General features: G+C 37.4%; 1 protein-coding gene across 3 annotated transcripts in view; it reads left to right on the forward strand.

Moving 5' to 3' along the window:
• The first annotated feature begins 203 nt into the window (after window positions 1-203).
• The window catches only part of LOC145666520 (uncharacterized), a 466,510-nt gene continuing 440,852 nt past the window's right edge, over window positions 204-25,861 (forward strand). For 2 of the 3 annotated variants that reach the window (XM_081733810.1, XM_081733811.1), the window contains exon 1: window positions 299-700. In XM_081733810.1, the coding sequence (XP_081589936.1) occupies window positions 432-700 (269 nt within the window). In that variant the 5' untranslated portion in view covers window positions 299-431. The other variant, XM_081733813.1, reaches the window with a different exon arrangement.

Below are 25,861 nucleotides of genomic sequence, written 5' to 3' on the forward strand. Positions count from 1 at the left end.
ATTCTTTGCTATATTGCTTGGTCGCAAAATTGAATAAAGTTCCCTTAAATCGATGAAATCTCCCACTGTGCGACGTGTGCAAAGTACGCCGACTTCGACACCGATATTATCGGGGCTTCCGCCGATTTTGTTGCTATCGTGTGCAAACACGCTAAGAACCGAATTTATTTAGCTTCGTCTAAGTGCGGAAGTTTGTGTTTTTTCTAGCCATTTCTGCCCATTTTTAGCTATTGATTTTAGCCACTTTTTCTTGTTGTCTTGGCAACACTAGAAGAAGAAGAAGAAGTAGAAGGTAATATTACGTTGTTACATCCTTGTGCAGAGCGGGATATACTTACCGATTAAATTATTATAGATGTAGGCTATTTATATATTAATTAACGTAACACGTACGTTTATTAACATAAACATTCTGTAGTGTATGAATTGTGATGGCTTATCGTGGAATTAAGGTGGTTGATCCTTTTTCGACTAAAACATCTCGAAATGAGAGATTTGCTCAAATGTCAAAGCAGGAACAGCTTATTGAGGAAAAGAAGCGTGAAATTCAGGAAAAGTTGAAAGAACGGAAGGAGAAAGAAGCACTTAAAAGGTTACAACAAAATAATGCCAGTTGTAAGCCAGCTGTTGGTAGTGCGCAAACTTATGGAGGGCAATTAGAAAAATTCAATGTTTTAAACAAAAAGTTGCCACGGAAAAGGTGAGTCAGATGTTTACATAAATTGATTTAATATCAAGTGCTTCATTAATTAGTAGGTCAATGGTCCGTTAAGGGGTACAGTAATTTCTTCCACACGAAATTTGCAATTTCTCCACTTTCCATTGATTTTCGTTTGATTACATAATATAACGTTATATTAGGTTAGGTTAGATTTGGACCCCCTTAACGGAACATAGACGAATTAGTAATTACGTCCAGTTCATTCAGTCGTTCATAATTGATTAAAGGATACGGAGCCCAAATACGAATATATAGTGTTAAAATATCGAGCCTTCATAAAGAAAGGAACAAACCTGGCTACTAACCCACCTTCATTTATTAGTACGGCCCGGCGTTCTAGAACCTTCCCGAAACGTAAAGCTCTTTGAAACGTCATTTTTTAAGTATAATGTACAGTGGATAGGGCCTATGTTTAGCAGAAGAGGTCCAGCCCTTTTCTCAAAAAAATGTTACAATTTTGGTGATTTCTGTTTATATTCGGTTTGGGTTATAGTTAAGGAGCCGTACTTCCCATTTAGGGAAGGACGAGAAACGCCATACTTTCAGGAATTATTCGTTGACTATCTAGGATGTTAAAAAGTAGGTAATAGACTGAGTTCTTGCCCTTGTACTTAGGGTGTTTAGGTAGTGCAACAGTAAGATGTATCCTCGTGCACGGGAGATGAGAAGTAGCTGTTCTTAACTCTTACCTAGGAGTCCCGCATAATTTTCTAAGAAAATGATAGAATTTCACTTATTTCTACTAATATTACGTTAGTTTAGGTTAGTTCAGGTTAGCTTATGTTAGTTTATGTTAGGTTAGGTTACATTTGGTTACGTTATGTTACGTCTAAGTACTTGCATCACTCATTTCTCCTGTAAATTTTGTGTTTTTTAGGTGCTTCTGGACCCCTTGTACTAAACATACCCCGTGGATAGATTCTAATTACGGGGGGCCAGGTTTTTTTTTTTTTTTTTTTTTCAGAAATTCACACTTCTTTAATAACTAGCCGTCATTTATTCCGAAGTTGGGCGTCCGCTTTCGCCACGTTTTTTCGCTGTTATCTCCTTTGCACACTTTCTGCGGAGTATGTTTAGTACAAGGGGTCCAGAAGCACGTAAAAACAAAATTTACTGGAGAAATGAGTGATGCAAGTACTTATACGTAACATAACGTAACCAAATCTAACCTAAACTAACGTAATAGTAGAAATAAGCGAAATTCTATCATTTTTTGGAAAATTATGCCGGACTCCTACACTAATATTACAAACTAAACTAAACTAGCGTAACCTAAACTAGCCTAACCTAACTTAAACTAACCAATCCTACTCTAAACTAACCGAATATCCACAGAAATGACCAAAATTGTAATTGACCCCTTCTGCTAAACATAGGCCCTTTCTGCAATTTGTTACTAGGTTCATTAATCCATGCTCTTCACAAACTTTTAAAAGATTTTGTTCGTTATCAACGTATTGTTTCACAGATGTTAAAACTGTTACTTCATTGCCCTTGTACATTCGCCATGTTGATAACTTATGTGCACGTTTCTTTCCCACAATGCAACTGTTTTGTTACCTTGCGCCAAGTAGTTCCCTTCGCTCGCCGTATATGTTCATAACCGCTTATATATAACAAATAAACAGATTTTTCGAGACTCTTGTATATTATCAAGCACACAAACGATCGAATTATCCATATCTTTCCTGTAAATTTTTAAAAAATTGCTGGAAACGGACGCCAAACTTTGGAACTTAACCCAAGTAGCCTAAATCTCGTTAGGTTAAGTCAAGTTTTGGTAAATCTTTACTATAGGCATTTCATCATTCATTTGATTCTTTGGTTCAGTGATTTGATTGTTGATGTGAATCGTCTTTAAAACGTGATTTCTCTAGTACGTGGTACTTTTGTTCTTGTATGGAATGTTGGGTGTGACGTCATGTGGTCGTGTGTTTGTAAGCGTGGTGTGTCAGTTCTGTTTTGCTATAGGTTGTGCTGTGCTTTTTTCCCTGCTGTGTTCGGTTTGCGCTGGCGCACACTGGTCGGAAACTGAGAAAAAGCGGTCAAAAATCGATTTTGTCAACTTCGCCTCCTATGAAATCGGTATTGATATTTGATTATAGGAATATCTCCTGCTTCGAAATCCGGAGTTTCAGGACATAGGTATATTTTTGCTATCTATAAAATGCATGTAAACATGAACACATAAAAGTGCCGAAAAATGAGTATAATATTAACCAAACAATATGATATGTTTTAATCATATCGTTTCTGAGGCGGATGAAAGCGGTTGGATACTACATTAGACTCAAATACATCTGTTTAGTGAAGAGTTTTATTTGTTATCTATTGTCATATCATTAATATGATAGATTGGTTAGTGCTAACCACAACTTACACATACGCTGATGTTACTAGCTCTGCAATCTAACCTTATCCTTCCTTATCTGTAAAATAGGGTTTATTGAGTTGTCCGTGAGTAGTACAAAGGTTGAGCATTGGAAATAGCTGCTCCCAAGTGCTCCTGGAGGACGCAGCCGTATCCCTTTTTAAGATCTGGGTTTTTGGGGTATTAGACTTTGTCAGGCAGCTACTGCATCGTCACTATTTATCTTAGGATCATGGTTGATACCTTATTCTCTTGAGAATAGAGCAGGCTTTCAATTGGTACCACTTACGTGCCCATACCATAGACCAGGAGAGGGGAAAAGTGAGGTCATAGGGAAAATTTAGGAGAAAATTTTATTTTCAAACTTTGGGCCCCACCTGGAACGGCCCTATGTAAACGTAGAAATCTTTAAAAAATCTGATAAATACTACTTGGTGGGCTGAATGTTTGTGCAAAATCTCAATCTTCTAGGAGCAAAAACAAAACCGCCAAAAAATAATGAACATAGGCCTAATAACAGAAAATATATTGTTTAAAGTTATGACGTCACTATCTCCTATGTTTCGACGCAGGGAGGTGTGAATCAATACATAACGTGTTCTACAATGCACAGGGTTTGCCCAAGTGGTTTTTTTTTAGCTTTTTGTTAATATATTATTGATACAACCAAGGTGATCATATTGAAAATGATTTTTATCAGATTTTGGACTTTCCTTGGGCGAATTGAATGCTTTCACGTTAAGGTATACAACAACATTCAACACAAGACCTTTATAAAGTTCTGAATGCATTATGCTTATAGCCTATTTGAAGGGGAAAAAATGCAATTTTATACTTTAGAAAATACTTTCCGTGAATAGTGTGCTCGCCAACTCGGCAACGCCGAGGGACGTTGTCCCTCATACGTTTGACGCGTTTAAAGCCATATATGCCGGTACTACCAGTAAACATGTAGTGCATTAGTAAAACTATTGGTATTATTTCTTACCTTTGATGGTAACACAAGTATTCTTCAGTAAAATTTAGTTTTCCAACAACAACAGTTTAGTGCAGTTATTTGTAGGTACTCTTCAAATAAGCATTCTGTAGAATCAACACCAATGAAAGCGTAAAACTTCGTCAAATTTAAAAAACTCGATGCTCCAAGTTCCGAACTACATACCGCTTACTATTTCAAGTGCTCAATTCGAACTTTCGTACTAGTGGAAGTTTCGATGTACAGTAAAGGGAGCTGTATTTTCGAGGGAGGAGGAAAAAAAAAACCACGTCCCGAAAGAAGTTCTCGGGAAATTTCCCCAATTGAACGCAGAAAGCATCGGAACTGAATACTTCAACAATAAAACTATTTATTTTATGCTGGAAGATATTTAATTTCATTTAAGACATTCTGAAACATCCTAACAATATATAAAACTACATGAGCTGACATAAATTATTGAGCACTTCCTGTAGGGCTACAATGATTAAATTTGGCATGATGGTAGCTTTCCGGGACTAACCGACAGAAAAATTGCCAAAAGTGAATGTTTTAAATTTTTACGGGGTCTAAAGAGGGGATGAAAAATTTCCCCATGTTATTTAAATGGACCTTTTTTGGACCTATAATCTCATGTTTTAGGTACTTAGAATTGGAATAAAAACTTGAAATTCGGTATGGATGTACGTTTTCTTAGCAGTACCTAAGTAAATCAGTAAAAATTTAAAAATCCAACTTTAGAGTGGTTTTATAGGGAGCTGAAAAATCTTTCCCATGTTATTTATGTGGAACACCTTTTACACCCCCAAATTGTTGAGCACTTCCTGTACGGCTACAATGGTTAAATTTGACATCATTGTGCTTTTCGGTACAAACCCACAGGAAAATGGCCAAAAGTGAATATTTTTAATTTTGAGGGGGTCTAAAGATTGGATGAAGAATTTCCCCATGTTATTTAAATGGGCGTTTTCTTGGGATACAAAATCTTATCTTTTAAATAGTTAAAGTAGAAAAAGAAATGATAGAATTGTGGATTCAAGAGATGCGAAGCCGTAGGCCGAGCGAAGACAGTGTGGTGGGGGGCGATGCCCCCGGGTGGGCAGATTCAGGAAATATGAAGAGCAAGTTCACGAAATTCACTATTGATGCAAAGGGCAATAGATAAGAAATGTGAGGCCGTAGGCCGAGCAAACTCGGGGATCTGGGGACCGAGCCCCCAGTTAGCCAAAAGCTAATTTATTTTATAAAATATGAAATATATCTTTCTTAATGGTCTTAAATTAATTTTCTGGAAAGATCCCTCTTGCAACAAGTGCTCGGGAAATTCCCGTAATTGAACGCACAAGGTATCGAAAGTGAACTTCAACAATAAAAACCATTTATTTTACGCTGTTAAATTAATATATTTGGTGTTCATATTTGGCAGACGTCACTGAGGCTTCTGGGATGATTCAATCTGCATTTGGTCGTTCGTCTGCTTGTACCCCACATACTACAGGGAATCACTTCCGGTCTTTTAAGTGTAAATTTTCAGAGTACAAGCACGAGACACACTAAATTTCCTGTATAGATTTTGGCGGCATACCAACGTAAAATTTCAAAATGGTGACAGTTTATTTATTTATTTTATTTTATTTTATTTATTTATTTTTTTTTCAAAATAGCGGGTATGCACGCTACAAAGCGCCATTTTCGGTCTTTTAAGTCGAAATTTTTAGAGTAGAAGCACGAGATACTCTAAATTAGCTGTATATATTTTGGCGATGATCCAACGTAAAATTTCAAAATGGCGGTCATTTTTTCTAAACAGCAGTGATTAGAAAATTGTTGCAAGTTGTGACAATGATGATCTTCAAATATAAATCACATTTTAACACTTTTACCCCAAAGACATTGAAATATTTTGCTAAAACCCAATTAAACCCGAAAAAACCCGAAAATACCCGAAAAAACCCATATGGGCCCAGGTGGGTTGGGCTTTTTCAGAAAAACCAGGGTTTTTTCAAACCCTGACAATGCATCTAGACTCGAAAAAAAAAAAGAAAAGGAAAAAGCTCAAATAGAAGAGTTATAACGCAATGTACCATAAAAACCCGTATGCTACAAATTGTTCCATAAGATCCTTAAAAGGCTATCTAATTGCAAATGCATGAGCAATCATTTGTCTCAACAACGAAATCCTATATGTAGCAGACAGCATCGCAAAACAGACTGGGAGAATGATTGAGAGACTGCCCCCTACCACAGCAATTTGAACCCGATAGAAACTGTTTGGGGGTTTGTAAAGGGTTTTGTAGCCAGAAACAATACCACGTTTTAGCTACGTGACGTTCGGCTGCTGCTTGAAACTGCCTTGACTCAAGTGACACCAGATATGTGGAAAAACAATATTCGTCATGTGCTGAGGAAAGAAGAGAAAATGTGGAATCTGGACGGACTTTCTGACACCTTGGTGGATCGCCTTGTAATTAACATAAACAACGAATCAGATGAATCTTCTGATGAAGACATGCAAGTTACTGCGTTGAGCGATTCAGAAGAAACCTCAGATTAACGTGAGTAATTCATAATTATTTTATCGTTTATTTCTTTAAGTTGATAATAACATTTACTTAGCGCTATTACTTAATTACATTCAGTAGCGTAGCCAGGAGGTGGTTCCGTCTCCCCCCCCCTCCGAAATTTGGAAAACTTGTTAAAATTAAGACTAAATCCGCGTTTTTCGCCCAAAAATTTTCCAGGGGAGGAACCTCGGACACCCCTCCCTCGAAATTACCTTCTAGCTATGCTTGCTTTACAACCGAGGTTTATCTTGCTTTTGAGATCAAGGAACGCACGGAAAAAGAACAGCTGACCGAAGCAGAAATCTCGCCGTGAAGCACGTGCTTGATGCTGAGTGATAGAAACTGTTTTTTTTTTTTTTTTTTTTTTTTTTTTTTTTTTTTATCTCAGGTGTGGTTCTTACGTTGAATGCACTTTAGTTTAATTTTTTATAATAAATATTCTCGCCAGCCTTGTAAGAAAGATGTTTTTCTTTATTTTTGTTAGCCCGAGATGTATATACCAAGCAGGCACTGTTGTCCTTAATACCATCCGCCCGGACCCTGAAAAAAGCTAGTGGTATATAGGTTGAACCTGACTCACATTGCGGTCACCCAGTTTCAGAAAGAAACGTCAATACATGTATCATTGTTATTTGGATGGTGACAAAGGATATATACTCATGTCCAAAATGATTATCGCATATCTATAACTGTCTGCTTGTAAGAATATAATATGATAATGGTCTTGCAGGATACTTTTAATACAGATACTATGTGTATAATCGGGAAATGTATAATAGTGGTAAATTACATATTAAGAGAGTTATAAATACGAAAATTAGAACGAGTAAAACAAAATGTTGCTAATGGACAAGAAAGTTTTATTTTCGTTATATTGTTTGTATTTACTGCTTTTTTGACATGAAATTAGCCACATACATGTCTTTGCTGATTATACACGTACTAGATTATACGAAATACCGGGCGATTTCCTTATCAAATTATATTCCTACAACATATTTATAGAACTCCGACAATAATTTTGGACATGAGTGTACCTAACCGAGTCCAAATAAAGGTTATGTCATTTGTCACGGAGAATAATGTGCGAGTACAGAAATTGAAGCTGTTCATTACATGTTCTGTGAAGGAAGTATACTCCATTATAAAAACAGCATGCAGAGGTGAAAATAGGTCTAACGAAATTTTATTCTCTTCGACCGAAGTGGGTTAAGATTCAACCTAGCCGTGAAGTGTGTGGCTGTGTATACTGTTGTAATGTGGATCTCCTATGCACCAGCCTGCAAAATTTGCTGAGGCGTCCCATTCATGTGGATGAGCTGTACAAATTGTGTTTATGGCAGGAACCTACACAGACAGGAACCTACACAGACATGCTGGTTCCAAGAATGTTGTTCCTGTTTAGCTGCTGAGGGACTAACAGTTGAATCATTTCACGTGGAAGATTGGGAAGAAGATGAAGTCAGTTTTAGTACTTGGGATCACGGTATGTTGGTAAAAAAGACAGTGCCCATTGAAAATTATGTACAGGAAATACAAAAGCTGTTTACCATAATTATGTACACAGAATACAGAGAGAAGCAACTGGAAAGAAGAAACAGACTGCATCAAAGTTACATATTAGTTTCGACTTTGATTTTGCGGAAAATTTGTCCCATCCTTCCTAATGAAATGCAATCATTTCATTGGCACAGCGTCCAAATTTCAATATTTACCTCCGTTGTTTATACACAGGAAAGAGTCAAAAGTCATACTTGCAATCCACAAGGTACGGGAACAATCTAGGTCAAGGTGGTATCTAATGGGAGACTGTCTTTTATATTTTAGATGGAGTGGCATCGCATTGTAAAAACAGGCATCAGCTATTTGCGTTTGGAACATCTATGAATGAGGTGCAACGTAAATGGTTATTCAGTACAACAGGACATGGGCAAGGGCGATGTGATGGCGTTGGTGGGCTGGGGAAATATTTTACTTCAATACACAACTTGCGAAGTAACGACGGTTTAGTTCAAGAATCTACAACATTTATTGATGAAATCGGTAGATATGTGCCTAATATTACTCTAGTACATGTGCCACTTGAGGAACTTGCTGGACTCAAAGCTATCAATGGACACATACGAGCGGCTAATGGAATTCAGTCCCACCACGTTTGCGTTGCAAGCCCCAGCAGTGTAACTATGGTAAGACACGCGAATCACATAGGTCAAACTGTTTTCTTCCTAGTATGTTCCCAAGTAAAGTCCGTTCATGTCGGTGACTTCTTTCAGAATTATTTTATTCTTGTGTTTACGATGACAATTGGTGGATTGGGATGGTGACTGGTGTACATTTTGAGCATGATGATGTTACTGTCAATTTTATCCATCCAAATGGTCCAGCAAGTGGATTCCGATGGCCACAACATTATTACAGATTTCGAGTGCCTGTAAAGAGTATCCTCTTTAAAATGACTCATTCCCCTGGTCCTGTCGCAAACGCAGGTCAATTGTATACCTTTCAGCCAACAGACTTTGCAGGTTGAGGCAGCATTCTGCATTTGGAAAGGAGTTTAATTACATTGGAGAGTACAGTACATATTATTATCTTCCATTGAAGATCCCTTGTTCCCAAATATGTGCACACTTCGCTAGGTTGCAGTTTGCCTGCATACTGTTTTCCCGCAGACCGTGTGCTATCATAATCCATTATGGCCCATAGTACAAATACTACAATTTTTTACGTTTTTATTTGAAAGTGTACCCTTTCCTGGATATTTCTGCGACGTTAAAAAAAAAAGAAAAAAAAAAAAGGTTTTGAGTTATTGGGTTTTTAAAATTGCATTCTTTCCTACAATTTTTTAATTAACGCAATGCCTTTGGCTGTAGATTAGCGTGCTTAGCAGAAGTAGATGTAAATTTAATTACCTTTGCAAGGGTGTAAGAATCATTGCTGTATCAGTAACGGTTCCTCAGTTATGGCTGATTTCTTGTATTTTCATTGGTGTCATTTTCGGTGCACGGCGCCATCTTGGAATGTGGGTATCACTGGCCCCAGTGAGCATTTTCTGAAATATCTTGAGAATGTTCATTGCACACATGGACCTTTCACATATATTTTTTTGAACGATATTGCCAATGGTCACCCGACACCCTTTTGCCTTTGAGATGAAATGCACCCCTGAATGACTTTGCTTGATTTTGTGAAGATGGGTGTTGTAGGTTGCAGATGGGTACATAAAGGAGAATGTGTGCATGATGTTACATTTCAATTTCTGTTTTTCTACGAACAAATCCATATCGGACGTAACAACACAATGTTCTTCGATTATCCAAATGCTGTCGTACAATACTATTACTAATTTATTCAGTGAATTTTAGAATTTGCCAAATATATTGTTTAAAATTATGACGTCAATAACTCCTCTGTCTCGACGCAGGAAAGTGCGAATCAATACGTAGCGTGTTCTACAATGTCTCTAGACTTAAAAAAAACGGACGAAAAAGCTCAAATAGGAGAGTTACAACGCAATGTACCATAAAAACCCGTATGGTACAAATTGTTCCATAAGATCCTTAAAAGGCTATCTAATTGCAAATGCATGATGAATAATATTGTGTTGATCGCAATCGAGATCTGCTACCTGAGCCTTACAAAGGGAAAGGGCATATTGCCTTGTACTTAATTTGGATTGTCCTTCGTCCCTGAATCAATGTTGTAGTGAAAGTCTCATACGTAGTGCAGTGATAAACTATCAATCATGTGGAGCTTTTATATATGACACGTCAATGCAATAGTATATAAGAAAATTCTATACTGAATCTTTTAACCTTGCCGAAACAACGCAATCCTGAACTAAATTACATTCCAGTAAGTATTAGTGTTTCTTCGAAGATGGTGCGAATGCAAAACCGCGAAGTTTAACTTTGTATCCTAAGGCCAAACACACATTTGTTTTACACAGTCTTTTTATAAGCTGCATATACAATTAGAGGGAGAGCACAATGAACCTGTAACCGATTCTCGGATGCATATTAACAACTGTCATAACTTCGTACTGGCTAGCGATGTCCAATTCAAATAATGCGTCAACATGTTATGTTTTCAATTTATAAACTGTATGTATGATTCACGATGGGTGGATTTCAAGATGGCGGCTTTGATTGTTCCCCGATTTCTCATCATCTTTATTACTCCTCTACGTTGTTCCTTTGGTTATATTTTGCAGTACTTGACATTTATGCGAGGGATTTCCACATTTTTGGACCACCCTGTATATATAACTGCACGTGCACGTACACTCTACATCTCTGGCGGTCTGGAGAGTGTAGTCTGAGTAAGGAAGTGCTATACTTCCGAAACCGTTAGTTTTCTAAAGTGTACTCAGTGTAAGAAACACACTTGGGATAAAGAAATGATACTACGATCAGTGGCGTAGCAGCTGCCCCCGCAACCCCCGCAGTGCGGAGGGGGGGGCGAGGTATAGAGGGCCCCGAAATCTTGCGATGAATACAGATTTAAAGAAGTAGAACTTCAACACTTCCACTAAATAATTCAACTTGCAAAAATTTGTGGTTACATCGTGATTTCCAAGCCATAAACACTTCTCGGTTTCGAAAAAAAAAAAAAAAAAAAAAAATCAACAAGTACGTTGAACTTTTGTTCAGTTTTGTAGCAGAAGAATGTTCTTTTGTTCCTCCCTCTTCAACATTTTGGCCTTTGGGGCCCCCAACTGACTGTCGGTTCGCTTTATGTACACATATATTGCTAGCAGGTTGCTAAGCTGGGAATTCAGAGATGAGCAGTAAGTGTCCCCACCCCTTCAACTTAATGGTTGTCATTCGCGGGTCGCTAAGTTATTTTGAGGAGGGTCACCAGTGACAGGCAGAAGAAAACTAAAAACATTCTTCCGTGTCCCGCCTCCTCAGCTAAAACTAGCGAACAATACCTAGGATGAGTCAGAGAGTTTAAAAATTGAATGAAAAGAGGTCAAGGGTAATAATATGTTGACCATGTGACATGCATTTCATAACGAGAAGCCTTGCTTGTTGGTAGGACGTCAAGCAAATACAAGCAGCAAAGTGGTAGTTGTGTGTGATATTGTGTTGAAGTGAATTGCATTATAGATTAACAGTATTCCTTCTAGTGGTGAGTGTGATATCTTCTGTGTGACTTTTTTTTTTTTTTTTTTTGACTCATAGGCTGTGATTTTCCCCTGTGTAGTGCCTCCCCCCGCCCAATTACTATGTCCAGTAAACGTGTGTACCCCAGCGGAGCGACGGAAAAAACGAAACAAAGGGATGTTTTTTTTTGAAAAGCATCCCGAAAATTTCTTCACATTTTTCAGTGATTAAAGAAAGTGAACAACGTATTTCACCAGAAACTTTGCAAGATGAAAAATCTGAGTGTGTTTCTGAATTCGAGGTGTCTGCAAACATGGAATGTGAACCCGTGGAAAGTGAGCATAGTGTTTCTTGCCCTTCGGATAACAAACATACCGAAATGATCACTAGTTCCCCCTTCCCCTCCACTTCTCAAACTAACGTTGACCATACTGCTGAAGCATTAAATTTGTCTCATAAATATCAAACCGATCGAGGTAATTTTAATTTCGAAATACCAGCAAACTTAAAAAAAGTGCATTTTGACTTACGGCCCCTGCAAACCATCCGGTTCTTTTATTAGAGACAAGAAAAATAGATGTTTCTCTTCCGATTATTATTTTCAAAATACGCAGCACGGCAAATTCCCACGACAATGGTTATGTTATTCGGAAAAACTGAACCGCGCATATTGTGAGCCCTGTTGGCTCTTTGCTGACAGGAAAGCAACTCACTTCCATTCAGCATGGATTGAAGGAATAAGTGACTGGCAAGGACTAGCGAAAAAAATTAAAGAGCACGAACGAACTCAATATCATTTGCAAGGTTGTATTACTTACGACATGGAAAAATAATAGTACTGTGAGAGACAGTTTAGTATCTGAAATGGAAGACGAGATAAATTATTTTCGAGAAATATTGAGGAGAATAATCGACGTCACACTCACTTTGGCAATGTGTAATATTGCCTTTAGGGGACATCGCGAAAAACTGGGTGAACCTAACAGTGGTAATTTTCTTGCGGTAGTTGAACTTTTGAGTAAATACGACCCCATTTTGTCTCGATAAATAAATGATAAAACAAAGAGCAAAAATACATACTTAAGTCCCGAAGTACAAAATGAAATTATTCAGATGTTGTCAACGCAAATAGAGAAACAAATAATCGCAGAAATACAGGACGCTTGTTTCTTTTCTTTGATTTTGGATACTACTCAAGATATTTCAAAACACGACCAATTAAGCTTCATTTTTCGATATGTCCTAATAAAGAAGGATGTAAACGACAGACCCGTAGAACTCATTATATATGAAAGTTTCTTGGGATTTTTGAGAGTATTGGACGGAAGTGCACAAGGATTAGTAAATGCAATTTTACAATTCATTGAAGAAAAGGGAATTTCAATAAGACAGTGCAGAGGACAGGGCTACGACAGGGCGAAAGTGATGAGCGGAGTGTATTCGGGAGTGCAAGAGCGCATCAAGAGACTTGAGCCTTCAGCCAGTTATGTACATTGTGCTGCTCACAACTTGAATCTAGTGCTAAGAGACGCAGCTAAAATTCCGCAGATAACGTCCTTTTATAATATTCTTGAAAAACTTTATGTATTTTTTAGTTCCAGTAGGGTAACTGTCCCAATAATTGACAGTATAAGAACAGTTTGTCAAATTGCAAGTTTCTTCACCCCTTAAATGAGCCTGGCTTACTGATCTCTCGTAGAGGTACGAAGGCATTCTTCCTTCATCTATATAGACCATCATAAAAATAATAGACTAATAATAATTATTTTTTACAATATGTATACGAAAAGTTGATCATTGTATCAGTAATTGACACCAAGATTTGTGAGATTCACCAGTAATTGACACCTTGTGACCCAGTAATTGACATCTCCTAATATCTTATTCTAATGAACCATATAATTTTCTACCAACTTATCAAGCTGATTTATAAGTTTCCACCTGGATAAACATGTTTATTTCTTTCGCTAATATAGCTATTATAGTACTATTTTGCACTGTCCATCGATTTTCTGTTTTCTTTGGAGAACTACTACTTAGAGGCAAATATTAACAGTGGTGTGGGATTAACAACACTGCAAAGGAAGAAAAGGTGGCAGCATTTGCTTGTACCTAGTCCCGCAGTCTTGTTGCGTCGGAAAGAAGACGACAGTGTCAATTACTGGTACACTGTCAATTATTGGGACAGTTACCCTATTAAAAGATGGCAAATTCTAGAAACTAATAATAAAGCCACGACTCTTTAAAGACTATGTCCATCAAGGTGTGATTCAGCTTACGACGCGTTATTAGCTGTCCGTTTTCGTTATGGAGAAATTCTGAAGGCTTTAAGCAACATAATTGTGACATCAAACAAATCAGAGCAACGCGACGATGCAATTCCCTTAAGAAAACAAATGGAATGCTACGAGTTTGTAATTCAAGTGGTAGTACAACAGAAAGTTTTAGAAACGACGACCATCGTATCGAAAAAAATGCAGTCACCAAATGAAGATATACAAGCTGTAACAAAATTACTGGGCGAGGCACTTATTTCATTTAAAGAATTAAGGAATTCTTTTTACGAAGTGAAGAAAGAGTCCGAAGAAATGGCACAAATGTGGGGGATCGAATGTCGTTTCACAAGTAAACGTCCAGGTAGAGCAAAAAAGTTTTTTTGACGAATTATGTGAGGATGAAAGAGTAAGTAATTCAGAAGAATATTTCAGAATTCATGTTTTCTATGGTTATTTGGATACTGTATTGAGTCAATTACAGGCCAGGTTTGAAAGCATGATGAACATCACTGAAAAATTTGAGTGTTTGCAACCCAGTGTTCTCGTGAACAGCAGTGACAAGGAGCTCTATTTAAAGGCGGAAAGACTTGTAGTGAGCTTTTCGAATGATATTTCTTCAGAATTACCTCATCAGTTACTTATGACCCGTAGTGTACTTCGAAATGATATCAAATGCTTAAAAGTTGGAACAGTGAAAGATTTTGCGGAATTGGTCCTTATTAACCCGTAAGTAGTCGCCCCATTTTTTGTAACGTAAGTACTCGCGTGGGGGTGCCACAAACCCCCATACTTTTTTGTTGTTTTTTAGCTGTTAATTAAAATATTGCGGTGAGAATTGCTAGAGACATTTTTTATAACCTTTCTTTTCGGGCCTTGATAGAATGGTTGTTCTATTTTAGGAAGGTACTGTAAGTGACAGCAGTATAACGAACTCCAGTTTCAAGAAAATCACTAAGGAAACTTGCTGGGGGACCAGGAGACCCCCACACGAGCACTTACGGGTTAAAAATCATGTGATTATTTCCAGTATTCCTGAGGTCACTGTGGCGTTGAAATTGTTTTTAACTCTTCTTGTGACAGTGGCTTCAGCAGAACGATCCTTTTCAAAACTAGGACCATGTGCGCAGTTCGATGATGCAGGAACGTTTGTCATCTCTTAGTATGATAAGCATCGAAGTTGAAAGAGCACGCAAGTTAAATCTGCGTTCTTTAATGGAAGATTTTGCTCGCAAGAATGCTGCACGAAAAAGACGTTTCAAAGTTCAAGAATAATTGTAAGTAGAAAGTGCATGTATTATTATTATTATTATTATTACTAATATTTCGAAAAAAAACATCTAAACCTGTATATTACAGTCGTTTCAACACAGTTTAACGATTCATGGTCCATAGACCTCAAAACCAATGTGAGTTAAAACTGTTATATACTAAATTTGTTATAAATCACTTGAAAGCGGGCCTGATGAAAAGCCCGAATAACGAGCAAAAATCCCTCGAAAAATTACCCAAGTAATTATCCTTTCCATTCGCCAACCACTCTCTCCTTAGTTGTAAACGGGTTGCATAACATGAGTTACACTCAATAACATCTTTCCCCTGTACAAATTTTACAATCTGCCTCCCCTTGTAGTTTTGGCCGAAAGGCATTTTTATTATTGTTGCCATAACTATCGGTTTTACAACTAGGGCCCCTTCTCTATACTTTGGGGGGGGGGGGGGGCGCAAAAATGTGCTACGCCACTGACTACAATGAAATGTAATTGGCTGGAGTTATAAATATAGTTCCGTGATTGACGTAATTGCTTATTTGTAATTGGTTAAAGAGAGGAACTATTTTTCACATTGTTTCGTATAATTAACTTCACACATTTGTTAGACGAGACGAAAAATTATTAATTCACGTAGCAAAATATACTACTACAAATTACTGACAAAATATATGCCATATTCTGTGATTTTTACCTTCTGTTATCGAGAAAATACAATCGTCACAGTGTTGGTAACATGCAAACCGATAAGTATCTATAACAACAAATGTTAAACACTTGAGAGAGAAATAGTACATAATAAATGTAATAGAGAATAAACATTTATATAATGTTTCGGTACAAATTTAATATATTTTGAATTGCTCTTAACAACCATAATAAAGAAAAAAAGTTTTTAAAAAAGTGTAATGGCTGTCCTTAAGAAACGCAGAAATTGCATCAGTCATTTGAAGCCCCGCTCCCAACAGTCACAATTTAAAACCATGGCGGCTACATGTAGTGCTTCTGTTCAGTGTCAAGTTATGAAACATCCAAAAGGAAAACCATTGAAGAGCGGGGAAAAACGAATTGTTTTAAACGTGTTCAGTAAACTGCTGGAAAACTATCCTACTGTGTTAGTGAATGACATAGTGAAATTAACGGCAGAATATACTTGTGTCTCTAAGTCAAGTGTTGTGAACGTACGTAAAGAGTTCAAAGAAACGGGGTTGTTGAAAACAACGGGGAAAAAGAGAAACAGGCTGAAATCCGAATTAATGAAGGCGGATGACTTTGTGAAATGTGCTATTCGGAGCAAAGTGCATGATTTCATTCTAAGAAATGAACCACCTACACTAAACAAAATTTTGAGTTCTCTAAATAGTGACCCTATGTTGCCTAGTTTCAAACGAACTACGTTCTACACATTGTTGTTGGATAATAGTTTTCAGTTTCTCAGGAGAAATAAAGTGAACGTTATTTTAGATAGGGAAGACATTGCATTATGGCGGCGACGATATTTGAGAAACATTCGTAAACACAGAGCGGAAAATAGAACCATATATTACTTAGACGAAACCTGGGTGAACGAAGGTCACACTATATCCAATGTATAGGTAGACACAACTGTATGTTCTAAAAAACAGGCGTTGTTGTTTGGAAAATCAACCGGCCTAAAAAATCCTACGGGCAAAGGAAAAAGACTAATAGTTGTTCATATAGGCAGTGATAGTGGATTTGTAGATGGTAGTGCTCATATCTTTGAATCTAAGCGCGGTGGTGATTACCATGATGACATGAATGGTGACGTTTTTCGTGAATGGTTTGAAACAATATTGCCTAAACTTGATACCGGGTGTGTTATTATAATGGATAATGCTTCATAACATAGCGTAAGAATCCAACGACGTCCAAACTCCTCATGGCGAAAACAAGAAATAATTCAGTGGTTAACAGCAAAGAAAGTGTCTTTCTCAGAGTCCGATGTTAAAGTGGAATTACTGAATAAAGCGCAAAGCATTTGTCTCAACAACGAAATCCTATATATAGAAGACAGCATCGCAAAACAGACTGGGAGAATGATTGAGAGACTGCCCCCCCTACCACAGCAATTTGAACCCGATAGAAACTGTGTGGGGGTTTGTAAAGGGTTTTGTAGCCAGAAACAATACCACGTTTCAGTTACGTGACGTTCGGCTGCTGCTTGAAACTGCCTTGACTCAAGTGACACCAGATATGTGGAAAAACAATATTCGTCATGTGCTGAAGGAAAAAGAGAAAATTTGGAATCTGGACGGACTTTCTGACACCTTGGTGGATCGCCTTGTAATTAACATAAACAACGAATCAGATGAATCTTCTGATGAAGATCTGCAAGTTACTGCGTTGAGCGAATCAGAAGAATCCTCAGATTAACGTGAGTAATTCATAATTATTTTATCGTTTATTTCTTTAAGTTGATAGTAACATTTACTTAGCGCTATTACTTAATTCCATTCAGTAGCGTAGTCAGGAGGTGGTTCCGCCCCCCCCCCCCGAAATTTGGAAAACTTGTTAAAATTAAGCCTAAAATCGCGTTTTTCGCCCAAAAATTTTCCAGGGGAGGAACCTCGGACACCCCTCCCTCGAAATTACCTTCTAGCTATGCTTGCTTTACAACCGAGGTTTATCTTGCTTTTGAGATCAAGGAACGCACGGAAAAAGAACAGCTGACCGAAGCAGAAATCTCGCCGTGAAGCACGTGCTTGATGCGGAGTGATAGAAACTGTTTTTTTTTTTTTTTTTTATCTCAGGTGTGGTTCTTACGTTGAATGCACTTTAGTTTAATTTTTTATAATAAATATTCTCGCCAGCCTTGTAAGAAAGATGTTTTTCTTTATTTTTGTTAGCCCGAGATGTATATACCAAGCAGGCACTGTTGTCCTTAATACCATCCGCCCGGACCCTGAAAAAAGCTAGTGGTATATAGGTTGAACCTGACTCACATTGCGGTCACCCAGTTTCAGAAAGAAACGTCAATACATGTATCATTGTTATTTGGATGGTGACAAAGGATATATACTCATGTCCAAAATGATTATCGCATATCTATAACTGTCTGCTTGTAAGAATATAATATAATAATGGTCTTGCAGGATACTTTTAATACAGATACTATGTGTATAATCGGGAAATGTATAATAGTGGTAAATTACATATTAAGAGAGTTATAAATACGAAAATTAGAACGAGTAAAACAAAATGTTGCTAATGGACAAGAAAGTTTTATTTTCGTTATATTGTTTGTATTTACTGCTTTTTTGACATGAAATTAGCCACATACATGTCTTTGCTGATTATACATGTTCTAGATTATACGAAATACCGGGCGATTTCCTTATCAAATTATATTCCTATAACATATTTATAGAAATCCGACAATAATTTTGGACATGAGTGTACCTAACCGAGTCCAAATAAAGGGTATGTCATATTTGTCACGGAGAATAATGTGCGAGTACAGAAACTGAAGCTGTTCATTAAATGTTCTGTGAAGGAAGCATACTCCATTATAAAAACAGCATGCAGAGGTGAAAATAGGTCTAACGAAATTTTATTCTCTTCGACCGAAATGGGTTAAGATTCAACCTAGCCGTGAAGTGTGTGGCTGTGTATACTGTTGTAATGTGGATCTCCTATGCACCAGCCTGCAAAATTTGCTGAGGCGTCCCATTCATGTGGATGAGCTGTACAAATTGTGTTTATGGCAGGAACCTACACAGACATGCTGGTTCCAAGAATGTTGTTCCTGTTTAGCTGCTGAGGGACTAACAGTTGAATCATTTCACGTGGAAGATTGGGAAGAAGATGAAGTCAGTTTTAGTACTTGGGATCACGGTATGTTGGTAAAAAAGACAGTGCCCATTGAAAATTATGTACAGGAAATACAAAAGCTGTTTACCATAATTATGTACACAGAATACAGAGAGAAGCAACTGGAAAGAAGAAACAGACTGCATCAAAGTTACATATTAGTTTCGACTTTGATTTTGCGGAAAATTTGTCCCATCCTTCCTAATGAAATGCAATCATTTCATTGGCACAGCGTCCAAATTTCAATATTTACCTCCGTTGTTTATACACAGGAAAGTCAAAAGTCATGCTGTGATTTCGGAAGATACTTCACATGACAGTGCTCATGCTTTACTTGCAATCCACAAGGTACGGGAACAATCTAGGTCAAGGTGGTATCTAATGGGAGACTGTCATTAATATTTTAGATGGAGTGGCATAATATTTTAAATACAGGTATCAGCTATTTGAGTTTGGAACATCTATGAATGAGGTGCAACGTAAATGGTTATTCAGTACAACAGGACATGTGTAATGGCCATGTGATGGCATTGTTTTGAAATAGAATTCATTTGCAGAGCAAAACTGAACTTATTGAGAATGGATTTGGATTCATTGTGCTCTGAACGCCCCAAATATTACTTTTCATCAATAAATTATTGACTTAAAAAGCAAACTATTACATAGGCTTGTAGAAAATATTCTAAAGTTAGCACAGCATGAAATGTGCTTCAACATTTCTTCTCGTAAACGTATTAATTTAAAATAATTTTAATAGCATCAGCCGTGTTCTAAAATAGTAACCAAGTTTTGCAGCAAAAATCTCACCCGCCTCCACGAAACGCTAGCTTAGCCCCTAAAGGCATAACTACAAAACTTCCAAAAGCCTTAACTCGAAATGATTTGCTTTAGGGCTAAAATAACCGCACAGCCTCATTTCTGGTAAAATTCGAGCCTTAAAGCATGTAACATGACACCATTTGCATTTGAAATTTCGAATACTAACTTGTAAGCAAAGATGTTCGCCATGATGCTTGATAGGACCATCTGATGTGTCAGACCACTTTCAAGTTTCATCATTCTCCCTCCACCCGTTCTCAACACACAAGGTTGGTAAGGACTTTTGTTTTGCCATGTTTAAGCCCATCGATAGATTGTGTGAAACCTTTATAGCAGGTAGATTTTAAAATCTACCTAAAAGCTTATTACAATCAAGAAAATGCTTACGAGAGTTGCTGCCAAGAGGATATAATAAAAGGGGGTCGCGATATGAAATAAGTTGAGAATTACTTATCTATGAGAATGTAATATTAGGGATATGACACTACTGTCTCAGAGAGGGTCGTCCCCGGCAGTGGAGGGAAACACAGCAGGGCCTCCTCGGTCGTCATCAAACGAAACCCTGCAGGATAGGAACCTGGAATGTGCGATCGCTGTTACAGTGTGGAAAACTGGAAAACCGGAAGAAAGGAATGGAACGCATGAAGATAGATATCTTGGGAATCAGCGAAGTTAGATGGCCTGATGGAGGAGACATGTGGAAGGGGGACTTCAGAATGATTTATTCAGGAGCTCTAAACGGTACAACAGGAGTCGGTTTCGTCTTGAATAAGAAAGTAGGACAGAAAGTTATATGCAGGTGGAAGTACAATGAAAGGATAATAATGTTGAAGATAGCAACCTAACCGAGAAATATCACGATAATTCGAGTATATATGCCTACATCAAGCTACCCAGATGAGGAAGTAGAAGAAACCTATGAGCAAATAGAAGTATTGATGAAAGTTGAAGACCAGGGTAATTTAATCATCATGGGTGACTGGAACGCAGTAGTCGGAGAAGGCAAAGACAAAGAAGGGAATGTAACCGGGAGTTTCGGCCTAGGAGAAAGGAATGCGAGAGGTACACGATTGAGTTCTGCAAAAGCCATAATCTAACTGTATAGGAACACTCTTCGAACAACCACTAACAAGAAGATACACATGGGCAAGACCAGTAGACAAAGGAAGATATCAAATAGACTTATACCGGTCCGACAATCGTTTAGAAATCAAGTGAAGAACAGTAAGAGTTACGCAGGAGCAGACGTTGACTCAAACCATAATTTAGTTTTGATGAAGAGCGAACTGCGACTAAAGGGGAAACGAGTGGTAGCACCAAGCAAAAGATGGAACACAGTCAAGCTAAGAAGAGATGAAAACACAAAAAGGGAATTTGCAAATGCGACAAAGAGACGTCTACGGTAGCTTTAGCAGGTGATGACATCGACTCGAAATGGGAAGCCATGAAAGCAGAGATTACAAAAGCTGCCGGCGAGGGCACAGGAAGAGAAACGAGAACCCTGGATAACAGCAGAACCCAATATAAACCCTGGATAACAGCAGAAATATTGGAAATGATGGAGTAAAGAAGACGCTTTAAGGTAACAAACAAAGAAGAGGAATACACAAGGTGCAGAAATCACATCAACAGAGAAGTAAAGAAGGCCAGAGAAAACTGGATAAACAATTTATGCAAAGAAATTGAAGAAAATGTAGTCAAAGGCAATGCAGAAACGGCATATAGAAAGGTTAGAAAACAGTTCGGTGAGAAAAAGAAACGCACAGACATTATCATAGACAAGGACGGAGCAACGCTAATAGAAGAGAAGCAGATAACAAGAAAGTGGAAGGAATACATTGAAGAACTCTACAAAGGAGACAGAATGAATGAAGAAGAGATAGAGGAGGAAGAAGACGTCGATAAAAATTAGGGCCATCAATTTTACTGTGCGAATTTGACAATGCTTTGGAGAAAATGCAGCATGGTAAAGCCCCAGGAACAGATCAAATACCAACGGAAGTGATTAAGAATCTCGGAATAGCAACAAAGAAGAAATTATTTAATCTTATTAATGAAATGTACACTCATGTCCAAAATTATTGTCGCGTATCTATAACTGTCTTCTTGTAAGAATATAATTTGACAATAATTTTGCAGGAAGCTTTTAATACTGATACTATGTGTATAATCGGGAAATGTATATTTGTGGTAAATTTCATAGGAAAAGAATTATAAATACGAAAATTAGAATGAGTAAAACAAAATGTTGCTAAATGAACAAGAAACTTTTATTTTCGTTGTATTGTTCTTATTTACTGCTCTTTTCACATGAAATTTGACACATACCTGTCTTTGCCGATTATACACATACTAACATTATAAGAAATACCGGGCGAATTTGTTATCAAATTATATTCCTACAACAACATATTTATAGACATGCGACAATAATTTTGGACATGATTGTACATCTCGGGAATAATACCAAGAGACTTCGAGAAAAGCATATTGGTACCTATCCCGAAGAGGAAAGGTGCACGGAAATACGAAGAACACAGAACGTTAAGTTTGCTTTCCCATGCATCAAAAATACTGTGCAAAATTATCGCACAACGAATAGAGGGGAAGATCGAAGAACGGTTATTGAAGGACCAGTTTGGATTCAGGAGGAAAAGAGGAACAAGGAAAGCAATACTGAGTTTACGATTGATCATGGAGCAGCACATCAGAATAAACAAACCAATTGTGATAGCATTTGTAGATATAAAGAAAGCTTTTGACAACATAGATTGAAATATCATGTTCAGAGCGTTGAAGAAGCTGAGAGTAGGTTACAAAGACAGAAGAATAATATACTAACTTTATAGGAACCAGACAGCTGTTATAGGAAGAGATCAGAAGGAAGCAAGAATAAGTAAAGGAGTGAGGCAAGGATGTGGACTTTCACTTCTCCTGTTCAATGTATATATAGAAAAGGCTATGAAAAAATTCTTGGATAAAAACGAGAAAGGCCTTAAAAGTAAATGGTCAGGTTTTCAGCACAATAAAGTTTGCTGATGACATAGCATTGATAGCGGAGAACGATGAGGATATGCAGGAAGCACTTTCAAACTCGAACGTCCAACTGGAAAAAAATATGCAAAATGAAGATAAATAAGAAGAAAACGAAAGTGATAACATGCACAAGAGCAGGACAGGAAGGGGCCAATGTATGGCTAGATGGAGAGAAAATCAAAGACCTTAAGACGTTCCCCTATTTAGGAAGTTAATATCCTCAGACGGAAGAAGTGAAAAAGACGTAAGTTCCAGAATAGCACAGGCTAAACAAGCATTCAATAGAAAAGAGGACTATTAACATCAAGAAATGTGTCGCTGGACTTCGTAAACGATTTATTAAGACACAGGTATGGAGCGTGGCGCTGTACGGATCCGAGACGTGGAAATTGAGAAAAGTTGAAATAACCAAGCTGGAAACATTTGAAATGTGGTGTTGGCGCAGAATGCTGCGGATATTATGGACTGAAAGGAAAAGGAATGAAGACGTACTAAAGGAAGACAATGAATGACGACAGATCATGAAGATAATAGGAAAAAGAAGAAACAACATGCTTGCCCATCTTATTCGACACTCAGATTGGATCACTGTGCTGATAGAGGGAAAGGCAGAAGGAAAACCAGGAAGAGGAAGACCAAGGACAGAATATCTAGATGCAGTTACGAAGAGGCTTTACCAAAGTATAAAACAGTTCTCCCAAGGGAGAGAAAAGTTTTAAAATTTCCATGTTGCTTACCAACCTATGGTTGAGGTTAACAACAAGAAGACGACTGAAATATTCTGTATCTAACACAACCTAGTCTTAACGAGAATAAAATGAATGAAAAGAGCAAGAGCAAAATATTTTTAATAAATACGTGATTATACGATTTTGAAATATATTTAAAATCATGTTTTAAACTGTTCAAAATGTTTAAAACATGTATTTTTTTCGTGTGTGTTTTAAAACGTTCATGTTTTAAACATATGTTCTGTTCTTTTTTTTTTTTAAAAAAAAAAACTGTTTTTCTAACCCTGTTTTACACACTACTATATAAAAATTTGCACAAGATTTGCAGACGATATGGCGCTTGTTGCAGAATCTGAAAAGGAAATCAATACAATGTTAGAAAACCTGAGGATGGGCTTTGAAGAATATGGGATGAAAATGAATGTTGGAAAGACAAAAACCATGGCAATTGGAACGAAGAGGTCTGTGTCAAATATAAAAGTGGGAGGGGAGCAAATAGAACAAGTGAATAGTTTTCGATGTCTGGGTAGTATTCTTAGTAATGACATGAAGAGAGGCAGAGGGCGAAGGAGACTACAATTAATGGATGATATAAAAACAGAAAGGTCATACGTGAAGACGAAGAGGTTAGCGGAGGACCGTGGAGCATGGAAGCTTCTCAGCTGCTGCAAGTGACCTGCCAGTAAGGGCAGAATACCTATGATGATGATAATATTAAAATATTATTACAAATTTCTTCTGTAAATTTTACAAATCTGTAGATCCGCATAATCAGTCTGCACCCTGATCTTAGAACCGGAGCTGAGAGATCAACCCCAATTACGTGTGAAGATTAACGAAGTATTTATAGTCAAGTCAGCCTAACATATTACGGCATCTTATGGTATATCTATGTTGTACGAGACTAATAGGACAGTTATATTTCTTTATGCATACCGTCAAATGGGGTGAATAGAAACACATTTTTGGCTATATGAGTATATAAGTCTGGTGATGTTAAAGATTTCGCGTATCAGGTTATTCCAAACAAAAGGTCTTAATATGCTAATGAAGTTCAGTAAACTTCACATTAATTTATCAATTCCACTTTTCTTCACCTTGATTTTTCTTAATGTTTCTATTCACCCTCATGGGTAGGGGTGAATAGAAACAATGACTTTATTTTCATTGTTGTTTCTTTTATACTATTGGGATGGTAAAAAGAAACAGCGTATTTGTTGAAACGAACTATTTATTTAATACCTGCAAGATATAAGTTCAATAAGACCAGTATTACATAAGTTACAAACTTATAAAACAATACAATGCACAATATAGGTACAAACGAACATACAGTTTTGATGATATTTGAATAAGATTTAAACCACTGAAATCACCAGGGAAACTTATCATGTGTTGAGTTGATTTTGAAGTTAACGTCCTGTTCAGCAGCGAGGCTATATGAGACTGGACCTACTGATTAACGTGGAATCAGAAACACATGAGCTCCCGCCGGGAATCGAACCCGGGTCTCCCACGCCAAAGGCGCGTACGCTAACCGCTTAGCCACGAAGAAGTCCGAAACTTATCATATACTTAAAGCGTGCTGACGAACTCCTAATAAAACCCAACAGTTTCGTAACAATATCCTCATGTAGTAAGAACGATTCTTCAGAAGTTTCTGAAAATTTCATTGTTTATGTGCTCTCTTAAAAAACACTCCCACACATCCATCATGTTCACATTTTTTCACTTGGGTAGTGAATAGTCTCATCGAGTTTTAGCTTCTCATAAATCTTTACCACAGCAAAATCACCAGCTTTAGAAAACCATCATCTAGTTCGTGATCGTCTGGAATGTTGTCTTCTGGAGTGTTGTCTTTCTCCTCTTCCGACAATACAAGGGTAGGTCGAGTTTCGTTGTGATTTGATGGAAATGTATCATTTTCAGAAAGCAAACCAAAACTCTTACCGGAAACATCTATTCGTATTCTGTTCTTCCCTTATTTAATTTTTTCATCTTCTCTCATGCTCTTGAGAAGATCAATAAGGGAACGGTTTACAGTCTGAGATGACTTTTACTGTTCTGTTTCTTCTCGTTCATTGTCTCTTTTTGGCAGCATCCTCAGTATTTGGTCTCGACAATGGGGAAAAATTCCACACTTTTCAAATCCAGCCCTAATAT

This window comes from Thermobia domestica, chromosome 12 (assembly GCF_964235325.1).
Source record: "Thermobia domestica chromosome 12, izTheDome1.hap1.1, whole genome shotgun sequence".
In the NCBI taxonomy this organism is placed as follows: Eukaryota; Metazoa; Arthropoda; class Insecta; order Zygentoma; family Lepismatidae; genus Thermobia; species Thermobia domestica.